The sequence below is a fragment of the Mytilus galloprovincialis genome, chromosome 5, assembly GCF_965363235.1.
Source record: "Mytilus galloprovincialis chromosome 5, xbMytGall1.hap1.1, whole genome shotgun sequence".
Classification (NCBI taxonomy): domain Eukaryota; kingdom Metazoa; phylum Mollusca; class Bivalvia; order Mytilida; family Mytilidae; genus Mytilus; species Mytilus galloprovincialis.
In genome coordinates this window covers 46,112,752-46,137,380 of record NC_134842.1, presented here as the reverse complement: position 1 = coordinate 46,137,380, position 24,629 = coordinate 46,112,752, and the positions used below count along the sequence as shown (strand labels likewise).

The 24,629-nt window shown below is 31.4% G+C and overlaps 1 protein-coding gene across 1 annotated transcript; it reads right to left on the bottom strand.

Annotated features, from left to right (window-relative positions):
* Positions 1–889: 889 nt before the first annotated feature.
* On the bottom strand, positions 890–18,250 carry LOC143075922 (uncharacterized). The gene is made up of 7 exons (XM_076251506.1): positions 18,127–18,250; positions 12,583–12,767; positions 12,019–12,231; positions 11,283–11,564; positions 4,094–4,696; positions 2,709–2,906; positions 890–1,466 (listed from the first exon to the last, which is right to left on the bottom strand). Exons 2-7 carry the CDS (start codon positions 12,746–12,748, stop codon positions 1,030–1,032), a joined length of 1,899 nt encoding a protein of 632 aa, XP_076107621.1. The 5' UTR covers positions 12,749–12,767; positions 18,127–18,250; the 3' UTR covers positions 890–1,029.
* Positions 18,251–24,629: the final 6,379 nt, after the last annotated feature.

Here is a 24,629-nt window from a genome sequence, read left to right as displayed (position 1 = left end):
TACTCAGATAACAAACCTAAATTAGTGGTGCCACAATTAGAAATTTATCAATGTTCAAATCTCAAAACTCGATTGCGAAGACAAATTAAGTTATAAAAATAATCACCCTTAGGAAATATCAGGAACCTCAAAACGATTGAAAGCCTGTGCACGGACCGTTATGACCTATGTTTCATCCACTATGCGAGTACCCATTCCTTCAAAACAATACACAACCGATTTATTAGAGTATCACGTCACTCTATCCGATTTGGTAGATATGAAATTTCACAAAAAACATGGTTTATTATCAATGTGGAGATTAGTTTTATAAAAAAAAACCATCCCATAAGGTTAAGAACCAAGTAAAAAAAAAAAAATTGGAAGCTATATAGCCTGATAAGCAACATTGATTTAATAGAAATATATGTTACAATCAATATTAAATAACATCTGAAATTTGCATGAATATACAAAATTACATATTTTGTTGTAAGAACAACATTTGTATCTTATTTTATATATTCAATACTACAATTTTCAGATATTCTAAATAGCTTCAGTATATTTCATATCTTGACAATTTAATCAAATTGTCAGTTTTAACTAACAATTATCCCTTAAAAACTATTATGGACTTCAGTAATAAAACAATAATAATAATGTATGTATAGGATAGTTAAACACTTCTGCACAGAAGCTAATTAATCTCATAAAAAGTATATTTACAAGTTCTGGCTCACAAATTTCAGTAAACACAAACGCGTTTTCTACAACAATTTGGTAAAACTAAATACTTGTAGTATATATTTATACTTGTAGTATATATTTATACTTGTAGTATATATTTATACTTGTAGTATATATTTATACTTGTATGAGAATGTAGCAATTGAATAAAAAAAAACAATTTAACAGTGAATGCTCTTTTTGTACCAAGGATAACTGACTAAAACTATGTACTAAATTTCCAACAGTAACATATACATGATATAATTGTACTACTGTACAACATTAAAAGTAACAGTCAATAACTACTATAAATATACATTATTTATGTTTCGGAATGTATGAAGGAATCGAGGAGAAAGCACTTTCTGTATCTTTGGTAAATGGTGAAAATTGATACTCTCCTTTGGACTTCATTGTTAAAGTTTCTAATGCAGTCTCTATTCTTTGCATTTTTTTATTCAGGATCTGGAATTCAATTAAACTACTTTCACTTTCCTGATCCATTTCACCAAATCCAGATGACTGATCAGAATCATTATGAGCCATTCCAGATGTGCCAGAGGTACTATTAACTCTACGACGCTGTCTTCTACCTGGACTTTTAGAAGGCCCAGGAGATCTTGAAGTGGTGGACGACATCTTCGATGTTTTGTCTTCCCTTGGCCGATGAATCATTGTTGCTTCAACCATTTCACGAAATTGAGTGTGTAAATCGAGTCTGTTGATTTCTTTCATGATAGCATGAAACCACATATCTTAATAAAAAAGTAGAATAACAAATGAAAGGAATAGAAGGAAAATTGAATGATACAAAATAGAAAAGTTAATATACATTGTAGTAATCATATACTCACATTAAACATATTTAGCAACCTCATGCTAGTCTATTTTTTTAAAATGCACAAATATTGTTTTACTTCAAATCAAAATGACGAAATAACACAACTTGAATGAAGAAGTTATGATAATCTTTGAAATTTATCGATAATTGCTACGTTAAAATTGGTTGTTATATTTAGTAGGGACTAGGGAGTATATAGTTATCAAAGGTACCATGATTATAATTTAGTACGCCAGACGCGCGAGTATTTTACACAACTATCCCTGCAGATAAATCTCAACTAATATGCGGCTGAATTCATACAGGAAAGCTTGCTGTTCGGTGTGGGCCGTACTTTGACCTATAAAAGTTTACAATTTAAGCACTGTGACTTGGATGTAGGATTGTATCAGTGGCACTCATACCACATCCTCTTATTGCTATATCTTAACCAACATCAAATGATGTTAGCAGAGAAAATTATTTATAACATTCTATAATGTAAACTAAAAACTTTGAATCGATAATAGCTTTATTGGAAAGTGCGCATGTCCAGTTGGAGTAAATCAAATACACAAAACTTAAGTTCATAATTGTACTCGCATCTCCACCTTAAATATTTTCCATTGGAACTTCATGTATACTCGTAATGTAACATCTAGTGGTATACTCGAAATGTAAAACTTTACTAGTATCTATACAACTAAATTTGATTCAAAATAGATTTAACCGATTTATTTTAAGATGAAACAAAACCCTTATATTTGTCCAAAGTTCGAATCATATAGTACTGCAACTCTTTGATTATATAACATTTTGTGAGTTTAGGTCCGAATAAATCGATAATCAGCTCTTGCTGGCGGATTTTTTTTAAGTCCTTAAAAAAAGTTTTTAATGCCAATATATCAAGATTATTTTCTTTGGCGACTTTTCAAATGTGATAATACGGAAAGCAGTGCATGTCACCAATCAGGATATAAATATCCAATCCATGAATTAAGTACTATTTCGGTGTATCTTTTTGAAAATTTGTATCAATTCAGTCGAATTGTTTAGGTGTAAAGGTGTTTTTTAAACAACAACAAGTGTAAATTCTAAGATTCTAAAAAGTGGAAGGATAACATATATCTTTTTAACCCTTCAAAAACAACCAAATTAAAGATGTATTCTAACTTACCTAAATTTGTTCGACCATTTGATTTTCTTTTTTCCTTTTCCCATAGTGCCTGTAATAAGGTATTTGGTGTTTTTTCTATTTTCCTCTTTTCTCCATCTGGCAAGCAATGTAGCAATTTGTTCCTATCTTTTTTCTTGAGTTCTTTAGACAGTTTAGTCAATATAACGTGAAGATCTGGATCGGAAATTCCAATGGACGCTATTGATTGAAATAAAAAAATAACCCGGATAATGAACAATTATGCATGGACAAACTATTTGAAGTGGCATTATGTATTGCTATAAATCGATTAGATAGATGCTTTTGAAGACGATGATTAGCCCGTTAAAGATACCATTACATATAAGATATGAATATTATTTTTCAATTATAACAATTATTGTTTCTTAAAACACATTTGGTTCAAATTGTATAAAAGTTAGAGTTTGCCCTGTTGCATAATTTCGCGAATATTTTACTCTCCATATTATACCAGATTTGTCACAAATTCGTCATCCTTTTAACTTTGTTTAAAAAAGTAACAGTTTCCCCTTCAGACGATAAACATTGTTATTACCTTTGAGTTATAAGTACTAGATCTTTTCGACAAAATGAAGCGTTAAAGTAAAGCCCTTAAGGTGGTACCTAACACTACAGGGAGATAACTCTGTAAAGTCAGCTAAACGTTTTAATAACGTTGTGTTGTATAAGGAATATTAAGCTTCTCAATGATCAAAATTGGTGTTTATCAAATTGCTATATAACCAGTGTAATTTTTCTGACAAAACGGTTGGTTCAAATTTTTTTAAATTTCTATATTTTTGTTAAAGTGTCAAAGTAAATACTGTGACAAAATTTTATGAAAATTAAACGAGCCAAATTAATTTTAGTGAAAGTGTTGGGTACCACCTTAATCAACACTTTATAAGCAGATAATTTCGCAGATATTGTTGATTCGATATTTATGTATTGTTTTCGATAACGGATTCGTTGGACAGAGTGTCCCTGCTTTTAAGGAAAATACAAAACGTTAACCATATTAACGTGTAATGTTTCTTGTAGAACTTTGTAAGGATGAAATCTGAATTACAGTGCATTACAAAAAAAATTAGTTTGCGAGGAATATGTTTGATTTGTCTAATCCTTTATCCCATCCTCACTTCAAAGTTACTTTACTCACACAAAGCAAATTATCAAAACATAATTATGATCAACGACATGACGAGTGTCATTTGTAAATCTGCTATCTGCTATCATAACGTAAAAACCTAGTTCAACTTTTTTGTCCTTGATGTTCAACTCTTGATTTACTTGATATATGATGTTTGAACTCATTTGTATATCAGCAAATTAAAACAAATTAGTTCTAGATAAAAAAAGATAAAAAAAATCTTAATCAAGTATACCTGAAATCACAGGGATAGGTGCACCTGGTTGAAAGAAAGATCTTTCAAGTGTTCGCAACCAAAATTCTTCTCTTTGCGACAAAATAGGAGCATGTTCTCCAATATTCAAATAATAAGCCAGTTTTTCCTTTTCATATTCCAAAAAATTAATCATTGACGCCATTTCTTGTAATAGAGTTTTATACTTTAGAATGTGGATATGCAATTCTTCTGAAACTTTTGCTTTTATCATCATCGCATTAGCTTCTATCAATGATCTTATAACATTTGAATCATAGTTAAGTCTCCTTGTTTCCTTAAGCATACAACGAAATAAAGCACATGCTGCCATCGTAGATAGCTTTTCAAATGGCTTGAAAGCTTTTAAATAAAGCACATAAAACCACAATGTTTGCACCATAACTGTTATGAAATTATTTGTCTGACAAGTTTGTTTAAAAACTGAATTTTCAGTTTTATACAACTTCTTTTCTCTTTCTACTTTAATCAGTTGAGCCTGTGTATCATCTAAATCTGATTCCAATGCTTGTATTCGCTTTGTAAATGACTGCATTTCGTGCTTTATTGCCAGTACATCTTCTTTAGAATGCTCTCTCTTTAAGCCTGGACAACATATACAAAATTATTTTTAATTATATATTGTAATATCCTGCAGAAAAATTACAATGGAGATACATTAGACCTAATAAACACAAGCAACTACTATACCTGGAAATACTAATGTAGAAGACTAGTTTACTATAAATTGTACAGCAACTGATTTGAGTTATTGTATTTACACATAATTTTATAAAATTCAACCCAATTCAATTCAAACCAAATCGTTATTGCCATTTCATCTTATATTAATAGCATTTGACATAACACAAGCATCTGAACATAACATTACATTAGTTGATGTATTTTTGTATTAGGTAATTGAATGTTTTGTAAATCAATGAGGAAGGATAGTTGTACTCACGTAGAAGACTATTTTATTTGTGAAATTGTCATGTTTTATCTTATCAATTTTCACTTCATTTCTTGTCCTATTACTTTTGTGTAATATAATTTGAGTTATTTGTTTTCTATTGCTTCGTTGTTTTCAAGATTGTTTCCGAAATCAATGAATGAAGTTAACGAAAAATAATTTGACCGTATAAAATCAGGAAAAGTCACACTATCAATTTTAGGAAATTATGTCCAAAAAGTACTACAACATGTACAATCGCGATTAACTTAGGTTTTCCGTCCGTATTGTAAGCACTAACCTTATGAACTCAACTATTTACTTTTAAAAATTAGCGCTTTATGCTAGCATTGTAATGACATGCGCTATGTATCATTTTATTAGATTAATGACTAGTATCGTAAATAAGGACACAAATATATCCGACATCAATTTTACTGTTACATGTAGTGTATCTCAAACTTTTGATCACAATTTATAATGTTATGTAACGCTCACTGTTATATTCATCATGTGACACAACAGTCATATCCTTTTACTTAATTGATCATTTTGAGTTGTTTTGTAATATTTCATGAGTTGAAATAAAATTGAGAATGGAAATGGGGAATGTGTCAAAGAGACAACAACCCGACCAAATAAAAAACAACAGCAGAGGGTCACCAACAGGTCTTCAATGTAGCGAGAAACTCCCGCACCCGGAGGCGTCCTTCAGCTGGCCCCTAAACAAATATATACTAGTCCAGTGATAATGAACGCCATACTAATTTCCAAATTGTACACAAGAAACTAAAATTAAAATAATACAAGACTAACAAAGGCCAGAGGCTCCTGACTTGGGACAGGCGCAAAAATGCGGCGGGGTTAAACATGTGTGTGAGATCTCAACCCTCCCCCTATACCTCTAACCAATGTAGAAAAGTAAACACATAACAATACGCACATTAAAATTCAGTTCAAGAGAAGTCCGAGTCTGATGTCAGAAGATGTAACCAAAGAAAATAAACAAAATGACAATAATACATAAATAACAACAGACTACTAGCAGTTAACTGACATGCCAGCTCCAGACTTCAATTAAACTGACTGAAAGATTATGATTTCATCATATGAACATCAGGCACAATCCTTCCCGTTAGGGGTTTAGTATCATACCATCATAACATATATGAGAAGAACATAACCCGTGTCATGCCAACAACTGTTTTTAGAATAAATGTGTTTAGTTCCGATGCAAAGACCTTATCAGTGACTCAATATTAACGCCAAAATATGCAATCTTTAATGACTTGACAACAGTATCGTAATTATATCCCTTCTTAATAAGTCTATTCAAAGGTTTTGTAAGTTTCTGAGATGAATACTGACACCTTTGTGCTTTATAAAGAATATTTCCATAAAAAATTGGATGTGAAATACCTGAACGTATTAGAAGTCTGCATGTTGAGCTATATTTACGAATGATGTCTTTATACCGATGATAAAATTTAGTAAATGTTTTGACTAGTTTGTGATATCGAAAACCCTGGTGTAATAATTTTTCAGTAATACATAAATTTCTCTCGTTAAAATCTAAAACATTGTTACATACACGAGCGAATCGTACAAGTTGAGATATATAAACACCGTAAGATGGTGACAAGGGAACGTCACCATCTAAAAACGGATAATAAACGATAGGAAATGAAAAATCATCCCTTTTATCATAAATTTTAGTATTCAGCTTTCCATTAGTGATATAGATATCAAGATCGAGAAAAGGGCAGTGGTCATTGTTAGTATTAGCTTTATTTAAAGTAAATTCAACAGGATAAATTTCATTAATATACATACTGAAGTCGTCATTATTGAGAGCCAAAATATCATCCAAATATCTAAAAGTATTATTAAATTTGTTTATCAGATGTTGTTTCGATGGGTCTTTGCTTATTTTTGTCATAAATTGTAACTCATAACAATACAAAAACAGGTCCGCAATAAGTAGTGCACAGTTAGTCCCCATTGGAATTCCGATAATCTGACGATATACGGAATTCCCAAAGCGAACAAAAATGTTATCTAGTAAAAATTCAAGGGCATATATAGTATCAAAGCATGTCCAATTAACATAGTTTTAGTTTATTGCTACTAAAAAATTACCTAAAAGAGTTTGAACATATATATTCACATTCTGATTTTTTGAATGCCCATTTAATTAGGTGTGTGAATTGTTTCTTAATGAGAATGTGAGGCAATGTGGTATACAGGGTAGAAAAATCAAAACTTTGAACAGATTCAAAATCACCAATATAAGCATGCAATTTATCAAGTACTTCCAACGAGTTCTTGACACTCCAAAAGTAATTTATTCCACTATTTTCGAAGGCCTTATTTGAACAATTTATTATCAGGTTTTTAATTGTACCAAGTGTGCTGGTAAGAAGAATAGACAATTTAGTAGTTGAACAATGGCTTGAAGACGAAATAAATCTATATTTGTAAGGGGTTTTGTGTAGTTTCGGAAGCCAATACATAGTTGGGACTTTCATTGTATTTGGCTCTGCTTGTAAAGCGGTGGCTAAAAGTTTATGTTTGTTACAGATTTCGTTTTCTGAAAATGGAGTCAGTTGGAATGTTGGTGAATTGGTGATTTCCTTTTTCAGAACCTCAATATAAAATTTACGTCAAACAATAATAATATTATTAGCAGCTTTATCGGCCGGGACAAAAACAAATTCCTTGGCTAGTTCTTTTAGTTTATGTTTGATACGAGAAATAGGTTTATTGTGGTTATTGTTAATAGTAAAATGTTCTTTAAAATGTTGAATACGTATATCAACTATTTTCATTACTGAATTAAAAAAAGAGTCCAAAGATATTTTGTCAGCTTTTTCCCGTTTTATCCATTTCATACAGTAAGTATGGAGTGAGTCGTGGATGATATTACGACACTCATTCCAATTAATAATTGACGGGGGACGATATTTAGGTCCTTTACTGAGGAATGATTTTAACTCTCGGTCTTGAACGATGTTGAGATCTCCTGTTATAACATGGGAAATTGGTCCATAAATATATTCGGAATTACTGCAATTACATGAAGTAGGTGTATTTTCACTGATATTAACATCTTTACACAATTGACTATAATTAAACACAAATTTCCGGGTCGATTTCTTGTAAATATAACAAAAAAGAGGTAGCTCAGTATTGTCAAAATATCCAGGAATTTGTTCTTTAACAGAATGGTCGTTAAATATACCGGCAATATTTACAAAATCAAAGCCTTTATTGACATACTTAATTTTAATAAAATGTTTTTTGTGATCTTCAGGGCGATCAATTTTTGAAAATAATTTAGAATAACAATATGCCATAATAATTTGAACAATTTATACTTAGGACTGCTATATGAAATTGTGAGGCAATCTTCCAAAATTTTATTTAACTTATTAACCGGTAACGAACAGAGTTTTGTTAACAGATAATGTCTGCCGTTGTTTTTTGAAATAGAAATTAGGTCCGAAATATTGGTATGATTGGCCCGAAATTTTCTTTGATTGCGATTTGTTCTACGACCGTGAGAACGTTTTTTACAAACAGTTTTAGAAACTATATCCAAAATGTTAACGGAATTGGTTCTAGATATATTACCAATTCCCATGATATTATCATTTAGACCGAGAGGGTAAACTGTCTGTAATTTTTTAATCAAATTTAATTCAATTATTTTCCGTGATCGTACAAACTTTGAATGCGATTCACCAGGCTGCTTATTTACTACTTCTAAAGGTTGAACTGCTAAATATTTAAAAGAATGGTTGTGCTTCTTAAGGTGTTGGTAAATGATACTTTTGAATTTATTGGGTCTTTTAAAACGATACAGATGTTCTTGGGTGCGTTTAGATAAATATCGTCCAGTTTCTCCTACGTACTGAATACCACACCCCGGTTTGTTTCATGTGAAATGTTTGTTTTAAAGGAATTTACTTTCTAAATAAACATTTAAAATCATAACTTTTAGGAATTTTGGTCCTCAATGCTCTTCAACTTCGTTCTTTATTAGGCCTTTTTAACTTTTATGGATTCGAGCGTCACTGATGAGTCTTTTGTAGACGAAACGCGCGTCTGGCGTATATACAAAATTTAGTCCTGGGATCTATGATGATTTTATTTACAACCACAGGGTCGATGCCACTGCTGGTGGAGATTTATTTCCCCGAGGGTATCACCAGCCCAGTAGTCAGTACTTTTGTGCTGACATGAATTATCATTGATTAAATTAACTGTTTACAAAATTTTGAATTTTTGAAATATTAAGGCTTTTCTTCCTCAGGCATAGATTACCTTAGCTATATTTGTCAAAACTTATAGGAATTTTGGTCCTCAATGCTCTTCAATTTCGTACTTTATTTGGCCTTTTTAACTTTTTTGGATTTGAGCGTCACTGATGAGTCGTTTGTAGACAAAACGCGCGTCTGGCGTATATACGAAATTTAGTTCTGGTATCTATGATGAGTTTATTTACAACCACTGGGTCGATGCCACTGCTGGTGGAGATGTATTTCCCCGAGGGTATCACCAGCCCAGTAGTCAGCACTTTTGTGCTGACATGAATTATCATAGATATGGTTATATTTATAAATTTACTGTTTACAAAATTTTGAATTTTTGAAATACTAAGGCTTTTCTACCTCAGGCATAGATTACCTTAGCTGTATGTGACAAAACGTTTAGGAATTTTGGTCCTCAATGCTCTTCAACTTCGTACTTTATTTGGCCTTTTTACCTTTTTGGAATTCGAGCGTCACTGATGAGTCTTTTGTAGACGAAACGCGCGTCTGGCGTATATACAAAATTTAGTCCTGGTATCTATGATGAGTTTATATATGACGGAAATGGTAGTCAACTTCAATTATGTTTTGACTATTTCACAAAAATTGGTGGAGAGATAAATTCATTGTTTTTAAAATGGGTAGGGAAATGATGTAAAATACTATAAAACCGGCATGACTTTTGCATGTTTTGTCAAAGAAGAGGGACAAAAGATACCAGTGGATGAGTCAAACTCATAGATAGAAAATGAACTAACAACGCCATGGCTAAAAATAAAAAGACAAACAAACAAATAATATTACAGAAGACACAACATAGAAAACTAAAGACTAGGCAACACGACCGTATCAAAAATTTGGGTGATCTCAGGTGCTCCGGAAGGTTAAGCAGATATTTTATTTAATTATCGTTTGTACCATGCATTTGTGTCAGTAAAGTACTACGATTTGTGCAGAGGTACTGATATTATATATCTTTATACCATATTGACAAGCTGTATTTATATAAATTCATTCCTGTTTTTGTTTCACTTAACAATCAACATTTGCTTGTGTATTATTAACATCATTCTACCCATATTGCACCGAACACCCAAATTGCAACTATTTAGCAAAACGTTTTATTAATTCAAATAGACAGAAAATATTCATAGCATAAACAACAGATGACGAATTCATTGGAAAACGTAAAAAGAAAACGTCGCCATGCAACGTCCAAACAAATTCATCGTTTAACATGAGTAAATAAAATACGTTACAAGCATCTCTCATTTCTCATTAAAAAAAATAGTAAGCATTGATGTATGTCAAATTGTTCTTGTTGTTTTTTTTTCAATTCTTAAGGATTTGATGTTTAGCATGGATTCAATTTGTGTACTTCTCATTGCAGAATCATACATCGTGTGTGGGTTTGTTAAAACAATTTTTTCAATGCTACAAGATGGATTCAAAGTAAAATTGGTGGAACCATAAAATGAATAATGATACATCTACAAAATAAACAAAGAATAGACATCTTTGTTTGGATCATAAATAAACTTCTTTAAGTTGAAAAAAACCAAACACGTCAAAATAGGTACAATTCGGGTACTTCACATGGTGGAATGAAGATTAATACATTACCTTTAAATTTGGAATTGTGTCAGTTAAAGTATATTTTAGCGTAAATAATTCAAACCATTCGTTTTAGACTTGCAACATATTTTAATCAAATTGTTTGTTGATCTACTTTTCTCCTTGACTAATAATCGATTGAGTTATGATACAAAAATTTACACCACATAGTATTTTTCACAATGATCAATAATAATCATTTCATAACAAACTTTAAAAAGTTTCAAATATATATTGATTTTGGGAATAGAAGGCATACAATTTTTTCGTATATTATGTACATTTTGCTATATAGTGTGCAATAAGATCTTACTTTTCAAGTCGACTACTTTTTCATTCACTTTGACAAAATCGACACCTTCGGCTATAAGGAAATCTGCATCGCCTTGCTCCATTTCAAAAACAAAACCAATGTAATCTTCTGCTATCGTAAATGTAATGAGAAAACTGTTGCCTGGTTCAATCCCATCCACGACAACAAATTGAGAAGGTATGCAAAGAAGTCTAGCAACTCCATCTCTTAGTTTCTCTAATTTGATCCTATCAAAATGTACGGTTCCTTCTACATGTATTGTTAAATGTTGGTAGCCGTTTTCTGAAAAAAAGTACCCACATTTATGCAATAGAGTTGAAATTTTTTTTTCATTTATGCGCGTAAAAACACGAATAAAGCGAAGATTTTTTGATGCATACTATCAGTTCTGGAAAATATTTCACAAGCTGCAATACAGTAAACAGAATCAACAAATCCTTTTCTTAACTTTTGCTTTATTATCCAAGAACTGTACCAAACCATCCCACTTATAATGGTTCATGTATGTGAAATGAAAACTGAATTCGACAAACTTTGTGCATAAAATTACAAGTAATATGCCTTGTTACTTTGCATTAACCGTGTTTAGCATGTTTATTTTTAATATATATGAAACATCAAAAGAAATCCATGAAATTGATATAACTTATACACAGATGTAAAGTCAACCCCTCAAATTAGGAACCTAGTCACCAGTTCAAAACAAAAGAAAAAAATAAATATGAGATGCAATTACCTGGTTGGTCCGAAGGATTATAGAAGTGTAACACGTTTCCAAGCCTTCTCGCATATTCAAGAACCTTTTTCTGTAAATCTCTTCTGTGTAAGTGAAACAGCATCGATTGAAGTACAATGAGGTTGTCTTTTGTGAGCCGACGAGTCTGTCGTAAATGTGTGAAAAGATCCATAGCATCTTTCATTTCCGAAAGAGTTCGTTTACCAGGTCCACCTAAATGAGTAAAATGTAGAATAATAACAGCTAAGCGGGTATATACCATAAAAACAATATCATTCAAGTTCTTACAGTTTTGGTTTAGCCTGGATACATTTCTGTTAGTGCAGCACATGTCCTACATGGTCATAGAAAATAAAATTGAAATTTTTGCATATATTTCAAAACGTTTGCAAAATCTAGTTAAAGAATCAAGCATTACTTATTTCATAAATTTTGTTTAGTAGGAAAAAAAATATATCCTTTGTACATATAGCTATTATATACTTTCCGCTTTTTTTTAAGGAAGTAAACAATATTTACAATTTTATTGTGTTACAGTGTTAACTTATTAAGTTTAATTTTTACCTATACAATATGATTTCAATCGTTTAAAATCCTCCTCAGTAATTCCCTGAGCAAGGTCATCTAGAAGTATGTTTAATTCCCAGTCTTCAGATGGAGGTTCTGGGAGAAAGTCTTCTGGTGCTAGTCCCACACCAACTGAACGATTGACAGTATCTGTAGCAGCCATATCTAGCTTTCAACGGATCCTACAATGTATTTCAACCAAAAGTTTTATTAAAAGTACAAGTTCTTGTTAAAAAACATAAAGGCGAAGAGTTAACTGTATTTATCAATGCAATTTTGAAAAGTGTTAAGGGTATACATTTACAGTATCGTATTTCATTCAAAGGGATATGAGTGTCCTGCTGCCAAAAAAAAACCCCAAAAAACGTTAGGGATTCCTTTACCTATTTAAAAAATTCTTAATCTCTTTTTAAAGTGTGACTTTACCCGTAGAGGTCTCACAACAAACAGGATACCGCACTGATGTTGTTTATACATGCAGCTATTGGCTTATAATATCAATATAAACTTGTTATATACAAAAAGATTAAGTTTGGTTGCAAAAAAAGACAACTCTTTCCATTATACCACATATATTAAAAATCATTATAGGACACCGTACAGCCTTTAATAATGAGCAAATCAAATACCACATAGTCTGCAGTAAAAAGTTCGAAAATTACAAATGTAAAACAATTCAAACGAACAAAATAATGGCCCATGTAATGTACAAAATGAACTAACTAACGGCTGTTATATGCTCTATGGTCGGGTTGTTGTCGCTTTGACACATTCCCCATTTTCTTTCTCAATTTTAACACAAATATGTATCACAGCAACAAACGACAGTCACTGAAGTATAGGCTCATGGCTTGGGACAGGCATATACAAAAGAATGTGGTGGGTTTAAACATGTTGGGTCCCAAATCTCCCCTAACCTGGGACAGTGAAGTAACAGTACAACATAAGAACGAACTATCCAAAAAAGTTTAAAAAAAGTCTTGACACATCAGATGGATACAAATAGAAATACATCTAACGGAAACACAGAGTGGACATGGAAGGGTACTTGTACATCCCAACGACAAAAAGACACTAAGTACAGATCTGAGAGTTACCGACAGATAGTTCAAAGCCAATAACAACTTATAAATTTTTTTTACATCTAAGATTAAATAATCAATCAGTTCACATTCAACATCCAATGGATATAGTTTCAAGACGTCATAAACAGTTAAAGAAAAACAATACCTTGTGCAATGCCAAAGTACAGGTATAGACAGATTGTAAATCTATGAAAGTGCATATGTATTATTAGGCCTTCCAATTTTAAAACATTGTAGTGTTATGATATTGTAATTATTGTATTTATTTATGTTGGCCTAATTTGTGTTGTATGGCCTGATAGTTGTTTACAGAATAATTTTAGAACTGTGCAGTTTAGAAATCACTGGAACAATTACAGAATGATTGGAACTTTCCAGAATGATCCTAATAAAAGATGCGTTATATAAACTTCTACATTTTACTAGAAACTTCTGTTGTAACTTTCCAGGATGTTCCATTATAGACTGTTCTAGAATCTTCCATGACAACTATATATATACAGACACTAAAGTTAAACACTCACTCTTGGGCTTGGACTTAGACATCGATAGACATTAATATTCATAGCAATTGGATTGACACTTTTATTCTACAAACAACATCATACTGGATTGTGACCGTAATATTCAGATTGGATTCCGAAAGATATCCGGATACAGATAAAGATAAAAGATTGGACTCATATTTTGACAGTTAAGTTGACAGTAATATTTGTGTAATACTTCTTGTAAACTTTTGTATAATAAATATTGTTAAATTTTATTATTGATTTGTGTCTTTTGTTGGCTACAATTTAAAGGCGATTTCTGGCCGTAACAGTAGAAAGATATAATTTTCAATAGTCTGAAATTTAATTCAACATTAGTACAGATCTGATAGCTAATGACATAGTTCATAGCCAATAACAAATAATAATGAAAAAAATCATGCATCTAAGACAGCTGGACTTTTTGATCGACAATATATTTGTTGAGTTTGGAGGATTCATATTTCAACAGACAGTCGGTATTCCAATGGGTACTAATTGTGCATTCCTACTAGCCGATTTATTTTTGTACTCGTATGAAGCAAAATTCATTCAAAACCTTCTAAAATACAAACAGAAAAAGCTCCTTGCGAAGTTCTTTAATTTTACTTTCCGATATATTGATGATGTCCTATCATTAATTAACCCATATTTCAGCCAATACGTACATCTCATATATCCCAGTGAAATTAAGGATACTACTGATACTAGAAGGACTGCTTTATACCTTGATCTTTTCCTCAATATTGACACAGATGGACGACTTCACACGAAAATCTATGATAAACGTGACGATTTCAACTTCCTAATTATCAACTTTCCATTTCTCAGTATGAACATACCCTCTGCCCCGTCGTATGGTGTTTACATTTATCAATTGATACGTTATTCTCGTGCATGTTCACACTATACGGACTTCATATACAGGAGTTTGCTCCTAACGCAGAAACTGCTCCAACAAAGTTATGAGGAGGACAAATTAAAAATGACACTCCTTAAATTTTACGGACAACATCACGAATTGGTTGATCCCTACGATGTATCTTTGTCCAAACTTACTACTGACATTTTTTTTTAGATTTCAGTTTGTCATTACGTCTGATCTTTTTATTACCGAACGTGACTTATTCCCGATTGTGACTGTTTTGCTGAGTGTGAATTCGCATTGCTATAAGACGGTGCCACGGTCATGACGATACTTTTCCATCCCAAATTCATTTATTTAGTTTTGATGTTATATTTGTAATGGTCATTGCATTTTGTCAAATGTCTTAACGTTTCTAGTTGTAAATCTTAGTTTTTCTGTTGTATTCGTGTGATATGGTAAAGATAATTGTTCATTCAGTTCATTTATTAAATTGTAGTTTGGATCTACGAAAGGAGTAGGTCCGGTAAGGGCCGATTTTGGCCTCAAATTTCAGGTTTATCCAACGAAAGATTTTGGACACTTTTTAAACACTTAAGTGTCTATTTCAATTGATTTGATTAGTTTTTGTGAAAGTTTTTAACTGCTTTAGTCATTTAAAACGCTCAGATTCAAGCTTACATATGAAAAATCTAGCAAATATGCCAAAAAAAGTCACTTTTCATAAGGTTTTGGTCAAAAATGAGAGTGGCCGCATCCGTGTTCATCATCAACCTTTATATATTTTATGTATTATCATCAAATACAACTTACGTTTCAATATTATGAATGAACACGAATGCGACCACTTTCATTTCAGACGGAAAACGTCTAAATTTAACTTAAATGCTAAAATCGTGAAGAAATTTAGCATGACTTAATGATGCAAGTACCCGATATATGTACATTTTATTGTCAAAAACAGCCTATATTTATGTAGCAGAAGCATTCTACTTTCCAATAAATAGCTAAAGGATAACAATTTCATAATTTTGTAAAACTGCTATATTTTGGGGCCAAAAGGGGTCTTACTGAACCTACTCCTTTACACGATATATTTAGTTTACAGTTTACAGTTTATTTCAGGAGAAACACCGACATAGCTAGAGAATACTATTAGTTATCTGATTACTATTACAATTTTATATTACTTAGTATTGTAATTTTCACTTTTAATAAAATTTGTAAGATAGTCATACAAATCTAATCTTGAATTCCATACAAATTCAAACGTCATTTTGAGCCTTACACTGGGTTTTAGCTAACACGGCTGTGTATTTTTGTAATGTGTCTGGTTTTTTTTCTATAGCTAGTCACCACTTCAGTTTAATCATGTAGCTTTATTATATAGTCATTTTATAAAATTTAATGTTCATAAAAGTATGAATTATTCTAAACTCTAAATAATAAGGATGTTCTTATCCCAGGCGTATTGGTTACATTTTACAAATTCAAATGTGACGTCATTTTGAGCCTTACACTGGGTTTTAGGTAACACGGCTGTGTTTTTTTTTGGTAATGTGTCCGTTTTTATTCTATAGCTAGTCACCACTTCAGTTTAATCATGTAGATCTATTATATACAAATTATGAATTATTTTTAATTCTACATGATAATGATGTTCTTGTCAAAGGCGTATTGGTTACATTTTGTTTTGGGACTTTTGGTCCTCAGTGTTTTCTACTTTGTACTTGTTTTGGTTTCCAAACTTAGCGTCACTGGTTAGTCTTGTGTGGACGTAGCACACGTCTGGCGTATTAAATGTTTAACCTGGTACATTTGTTGGCTATTATTCATTTGTTTCTCTGTCCTATATTTTCTCTCATTTATTTGTATTGTAGTCCTGTCATGTAATATTGTCATTTTAATGTTATAATTAACAAAGCCATTAAAGCGGGAGGTTTGGCATGTCACAAAACCAGATTCAATCCACCATTTTTTTTTTAAAATGCCCTGTATCAAGTTAGGGAAATGGCCGCTTTTGTATTAGAGTTCGTTTCTGTGTGTGTGACATTTTAATGTTGTGTTTCTGTTGTGTCGTAGTTCTCTTATATTTGTTTCCCTAAGTTTAAGTTTGTAACCCGGATTTGTTTTTTCTCTATCGATTTATGAATTTCGAACAGCGGTATACTACTGTTGCCTTTCTTTATTAATCAGTACACATTCAACATCCAATGGATTTAGCTTAAATACGTCATAACCATCAGAGAAAAACATGGCCTAGGGCAATGCCAAGATACAGGTATGAACAGATTATAGACCTATGAAAGTGCATATGTATTGTTAGGCCTTTCAATTTTGAAATATTGTAGAAAGATCTTATTTTCAATAGTGTAATCATTAATTCAACATATTGCTATTTAGATTTATTGATAATTTTTTTATACTGCAGTCTACATGTGATACTTATAAATTGATATATTGCACAAAATGGACTATTTGTTGGAGATGAATATGTTGATATCTAAGTACACCGTGAATGTTTTGTTGTTAAATGTTTATCTTTTAAATGACACTGGGCAACGAAGTAGCTTCAGGTAAACATGAGTATCCTTGTCAACTATTTGCTAACGGTCGATCTGATCTTTCAATATATATGAGCATGATTTACAGTATATACTGATGACGTTTGGTTACAGCAGTGTTCCATGTTAGGTAAAGGTTGAACACTGACAATCATGTCCTACTACACCACATTATTTGTACACTTAACATCAGAACTGTTTACTATGATTGTATTTTCGTTTTTAATTTGTCGTATCTGCTATGAATGTTTTTCGTTTAAATAAACAGCTAACAACAGGCTGTTCGTTTTTGTTTATTTTGTTTAGTCAATTATGTTACAGCTGATCATCGTGGGGCGTTTTATGATTTACTGGTATATGTTTAGTTAATTGTTGATTTCTGTATTGTATAAAATTCAGAGAACCACACAAAGTTGTACTTTAACATTGAATATGTACAAGATGAAAATGGCTAAATATAAATGAAAAGTAATCGCGGATCTTATAACAATGTAATTTACCGGTCAATCACAGACAGAATCCACATGATATCATTTGGCAGATTTTAAACTGTTTCCGCTTGGAAATTTCAGTAATGGTCGCTAACCAGGGGAAAATCCGACAAAGCTTTATGCGCATGATCGACAGTATTTTCTAAAAATATATAAATGTTATTTATAGAAAACAATATTCTACACGTATATGAATTACGTAACTAACACGTATTTATCAATCGATAACAAGTAGAGAATACAGTGTTTATAATATGTTTTAGGTCATCTATAGTGAGTGATAAGAATTTGTCTGGGAATAAATGTTTGTATACCAATGTTCACTAGGTGAATATTATGACATTAAAATTGAACTTATTAGAATACATTGTTTTGCAGTATTTTAAAAGAAATGTGTGTAATATATATGTTTATTATTGATCTAAAAATCATCTATGTAACGAGCTAAATTTGGAATGTGTCGCATACTATTGTTAACATTTAAACCAAAATTGTTTATTAATACGCTTGTGGAAGATAAAACAAAATTGTGTCAATACAGACACATAGGTTAATAACATTTGGTAAAGTTTGATATGCCTTTTTTCTGTTAAGATTTTGTGCGTGTATTATAGTACTGCAAAAAGTAAAATCACAAAAATACTGAACTTAGAGGAAGATCAATTGGGAAAGTCCATAATCACATGGCAAAATCAAATAACAAAACGCATCAAAAACGAATGGACAAAAACTGTCATATTCCTGACTTGGTACAGGAATTTTCAAATGTAGAAAATGGTGGATTAAACCTGGTTCTATAACACTAACCCTCTCACTTTAATGACAGTCTCATCAATTTCCGATATTTTTACATTGATGCGTTAAATAAACAGACACAATAAATATAATAGTCAAAATATGGGTACACCAGTCATCATCGTTTAGCAACTGTCAACTATCAAAACAAAACCTCTTAAACTGACAACCGATTCTTTAAACTCTTGTTTTTAACAGACATATTTTTATTAAATAAAGGATTCAACAAAGAGTTACAATAAGTATGGCATTATGTATACGCTTGTCCGCTATGTTGAAGACCATTGTTGCTTTTGAGACTGTTTTATGAACTTTGGTCGGGTTGTTGTCTCTATGACACATTCCCTATTTCATTTCTCAATTTAATGAATACATACCTGACACAGTATCACATCAGTTAAGTTCCTATGTCGTAACATTAATCTCATCCTCTTTCCCAAAAATGACCTACCGAATTAGACTTATTACCGTATTTGTACAAACACTACCACTACAAACCAGTAAAAGTCTGAAATGGCCTATATCTGTACTCTACTGTACTGATTTTTACTCGACCAGTCTGAATTGGTCTGAAATTTACGTGATAATACTTGACTGTAGTCTGAACCATACTTAACAGTCTGAACTTGTACTCAACCAGTACTTAACCATTTTATATGAGTCTGAACCATGCTCGACTTGTCTGAACCATACTCGACATAGTCTGAACCATACTAGACCTAGTCTGAACCATACTCGACCAAGTCGTAACCAACCTAGACCTATTCTGTGTATATATCAACTGATTTTAATCAATTTAGGAAATGTTTAAAAAAAAAAATGAAATTTGAACAACAACTTGAAATTAAAAATGTATTCAATATAGTATTGAAATTAAAATTTCACAATAATCAATCATAATGTAACTCCAACACAATATTCACAAACACTTACATAATTATATATATCATCTTTAAAATATACATAAAACAAGCTGATCAAATAATCTCATTAATGAATTGTAACTAATTACATAATATTTTCAATGTTATTCAAAAATGTTTGAATGTTTCAGAAGTATTTTATTGTATAACTGGACTATTTTCTCCATTAACTTAAGCCTAGTATATATTTTAGGGTGTCAGTTGAGTTTAGTTAATAATGCAGTTATTAGTTTCTTTTTATTATTAATATACATATAAAATAGTATATAAAGCAACTTAATAAATTTGAAAAAATTAGACCTTTGTTTTGATTTGTTAAACCAAGGACGTATAACTAATATACGTCCTTGGTTAAATTAAAAATTTAATATAATCATAGAATTTCCATAGCAATCCTTGATAACTTTTAAAAAAAGGAAATGTGTTCCAAATTAAGGTACCTAAAAATGTATTTCAATTAAATTTAAGTATTTTTTGTCAAATTAAAGACATGGCATTCAAAAAGCACTCTAATATGGTTTAATTACTTCAGTACATGTGTGTTTTACAGGTAAAAAGAAAGCCCTATTTTCTTAAACTCGTGTATTACTTATCTAGTATTTTCGAAAGGCCTTGTTATATAAGTTAAACAGGATGTTGCAATTTTGAATAAATGTTATTTCGAATTTAATACCTCTGACCAGGTGTGATCTTATTAATGAGTTTGCGCCAAGCAGAGGTAATACTTTCTACTTCACCACTAATCAGAAGAACAATTTTATTAATTTCTTGAATTTTATCCCTTTCTGATATAAATTATATATAATATAATTTTTTTTTATCCATAATTATAATAATAAATATATTTCTAATATACGGTTAAACAATTCATTGATTTTGTTGGCTGTTGTTATATATGTTAGTTAAAAAGAAATTTATTTTAACAGTTAAAAAAAGTAGAGGTTGTTTGGTCCAGTATGGTTCAGACTTGTCGAGCATTGTTCAGACCTTTGGTTAAGTATGGTTTAGACTGGAAAAATAGGTCGAATACAGGTCGAGAATGGGTTAATACTGTTTCAGACTGGTCGAGTAATAGTTCAGACTATTTTCAATGGCAAAGATATGGGTCAAGTACAATTTAGTACAGTCGAGTATGGTTCAGACTGGGGTCGAGTAATGTCAAGTAAAAGTCAGACCAATTCAGACTGGTCGAGTAAAAATCAGTACAGTTGAGTACAAATATAATAGGCCATTTCAGACTTTTACTGGTGTGTAGTGTATTAATACGGTGGGTGCCACATGTAGAGCAGGATTTGCTGTCCTTTACGGAACACCTAAGATCACCCCAGCTTTTTATGTGGTTTGTTTTGATCAGTTCTTATTTTACTATTTTGTGTTTTGTGTAGTATTATTTATATCTTTTTTTTTTATCAATGGCGTTGTCAGTTTAATTTTGACTTAGTTTATTACGGTTATGACATTTATTACGTATTTTACCTGAGTTTCAATCTCCCTATGGTATATGTTTTTTCTTTTTTTCTGAGTAACCCCCACTAGCTTGGACTCTTATTTTACTACAAGTGAAACGATACATTCTTTGTGCACTACAAGTCTCAAAGGGTGACAATGTCCGGGTTGCAAAAGTTTTGTATTTTGATATTGTTTTTTAGGAAAATTTAAGTTGAAAAAAGAAATGAAATTTAATGTCTTTAATTCAACGGTTATCCTTTTTATCTCCTCAGTGAACATATGTTCTTATGATGGATGGGGTTAGACGTTATTTTTTAAAATAAAAAATAAAATAAAATGCAGAAACTTTCTGAGGCTTTTTTCTCATTAATAAGTCAGTTCCGTATAAGCTTTTTTTCAATGAAAACCTTGCTCACTTTTTTCTCTCATGTTATACACATCAACAGTAAGGTAATGCTTGAAGCTGATTAAGAGTAACAAAGGATACTGCTTAACACAATTCATTCTTTTGTTCTTTTCAGAAATGTATGTCTTACCGCTTAAGTCGCTCGTAATGTAAGTACGAATCCTCTCTTTTGCTTTAATTGCTTTCATAACGTTTTCGGATTCAGTCGCATGACTTAAACAAAAAAATATGAAAGAAGGCTTAATGAAGGTGTCAGTAAAGTGCATTTCTAGAAAATTTGGATATATATCAGTACGTAAATCACCTGTTCTATTACCTACAGTCTTTACCTGTTCTATTATCTACAGTTCTATTACCTACGTCTGGCGTATACAATTATAATCCTGGTACTTTTGATAACTATTTACACCACTGGGCCGATGCCACTGCTGGTGGACGTTTCGTCCCCGAGGGTATCACCAGCCCAGTAGTTAGCACTTCGGTGTTGACATGAATATCAATTATATGGTCATTTTTATAAATTTTCTGTTTACAAAACTTTAAATTTTTCGAAAAACTAAGGATTTTCTTACCCCAGGAGTAGATTACCGTAGCCATATTTGGCACAACTTTTAGGAATTTTTGATCCTCAATGCTCTTCAACTTTGTATTTATTTGGCTGTTTTACTATTTTGATCTGAGCGTCACTGATGAGTCTTATGTAGACGAAACGCGCGTCTGGCGTATAAAATTATAATCCTGGTACTTTTGATAACTATTTACAAACCGTGTCAAACGATGCAACGTAAGCGGCAGTACAATTGTTCTGTTCATATAATAATATTCATACATCGATCGAAAAAAGTAATCAAATTAAAAAGGTAACATCAATCTGATCGTTTTCCAATCATAAAAACTCATTAAAGATACGAGGCTAATAAAATATTACGCATCGGTCGTTTCAACCATATTAGACTTGTCAGTGGAGCTCAAATCAAAACAGTTGAATGTCGAAATCGAATACAAAGTTTAAGAGCATTACAAACTGCACATTCCGATTGTGATTTTGTAAAAAACGTAAAGTTAATTGGATGCTTATTGTCCCTCTATACAGGAAATATCTTATCGAGTATTTGTGTACTTGCCAACTTTAAGATGTCTTGTCCTTGTCCCATAGTTGAAATGGGTGTTCATGTTATAAATATTTGTTGTTGTATTACGTCATGTTTTTGTTTCAGTGTTTTTGTTGTTGCTAATAAAGATCTTGTCCGTCCTTTGTCGTGTTAAACTGTTTGTGTTAACATTAATGGAAAGATTGAGTCACATATACTGATAGCAATGGGAATTTGTATGATCTGTAAGGATAACAAATAAGATGTTTACCTATACGATACCTTCATGTAGTTGGCATTTCCACATCTTGATTCGAGCATCACTGTTGAGTGTTTTGGTGACGAAATGCGCGTCTTGTGTACAAAATCATTAGTCTGGTATCATTAATCACGTTCACACACTCTTCTCTTTTAACTCGAATCGTGATGCGGTTATTTGCACAATAATCTTTTGTGACCTCGGATCTTCTTTTTTTTTACAGTTGGAACAAATGAGATACACCATCACATACAAAGAGGGTTTTTTTCTAGGGCAGCTTCTATTAACTAGTTTGACCTCACTTTTTTTTGCGTAATTCACGTTGTTCAGTATTTAGTTTTTGGGTTGTGTTCTGTGGGATGCATTTTGTTTATTTTGATAGTTTATGTTGTCGTCAAACGTTCTTAAACATATTTAATTCTCAATCGTAATTTTGTGTTTTTTTTTAATAGAATTTTAATCATTATAAAAAAAATTATTACAGGTTTTTTTGAAATCAATGGCCCGATTTATTGAAAAATAACATATACAAAAAAATACAAACCTATAAAACTTGAACTAATTATATAATGGTCTATGCACTTCTTTTCAACTTTGATATTAAATAAAAATGTTTCTTGAAAGGTGTTTTATATTAGAGTAAAATAATATTCATGTTGGTCCAGTCTATTATGTTTGTTTCTTGTCGATTGTTTTTATTATAATGGAATTGTGAAATTGCAAAAATAAGGTCAACGTGGATCAATTATCTATAAACTTATATATATATATATATATATTATTCATATCAACTTGTTTGACAGTTTTTTCATGTATTGTATATATGTTTCATGTAATCTGTGTTTTTGATGTTTACATTTAAATCTGTCAGTGTTTAACTTTTTGCATCAAAGTTATATTATACTTCTTTTATCCTGGAGTTGGTTCTATCGTCTGTGATTTCTGTCACATTTAGTCCTTTCATGGCTTTTTAAAAAGCTGACTGTAAGTATAAATTTTCCTCATAATTGAAGAACCTATGTTGACAGATAGTGTCTTTTATATACGTCATTTGGACTATGGGGGAAAGTGTCATGAGATAGAAGTTCCTTCATAATAAAAGTTTAAAATGAAAACAATTTTTTTTAATAACGGATTTAATGGTAAAGAGTATTTGTTTCAACAGAAATTTATATCATAGCATTGATTATAAACATTATAACAAAGTTTCAATGGGATCTGTTGTTACGTGGCCAAACAAATATACGTTGACAAAAGTTGTCTAAATGGCGATCACACTTTATCTTCTTTTTTTCTTTCATTAACATAATAATTTTGTTTTGTTATACATGCATGGTTAGTGTGTTTTTGTTGTTGGGATGTACAAGTTCCCGGCAATGTCCACTCCGTGTTGTTGTTAGATGTATTTCTATTTGTTATTATCTGATGTGTTGAGCTTTTTCAACTGATATTTTTCAGATCGTTCTTAGGGACGACATCAAAAGTAGGATAAAAAACTTAATTCACATAGTTTTTCACTGACCCCCCCCCCCCCCCACCCCCCTCTTTACTTAATTTGGAAAAAATTGATTTACCAATAGGGATATATG

What these genes read in the sequence shown, in the direction of transcription:
- LOC143075922 (XM_076251506.1), bottom strand. Translation starts at nt 12,748, where the DNA reads ATGGCTGCTACAGATACTGTCAATCGTTCAGTTGGTGTGGGACTAGCA. An exon ending in ATTGAAATCATATTGTATAG is followed by an intron (nt 12,232 to 12,582) that starts GTAAAAATTAAA and finishes TTACTCATTTAG; the next exon opens with GTGGACCTGGTAAACGAACT. An exon ending in AAATGGTCGAACAAATTTAG is followed by an intron (nt 1,467 to 2,708) that starts GTAAGTTAGAAT and finishes TTTTTTATTAAG; the next exon opens with ATATGTGGTTTCATGCTATC.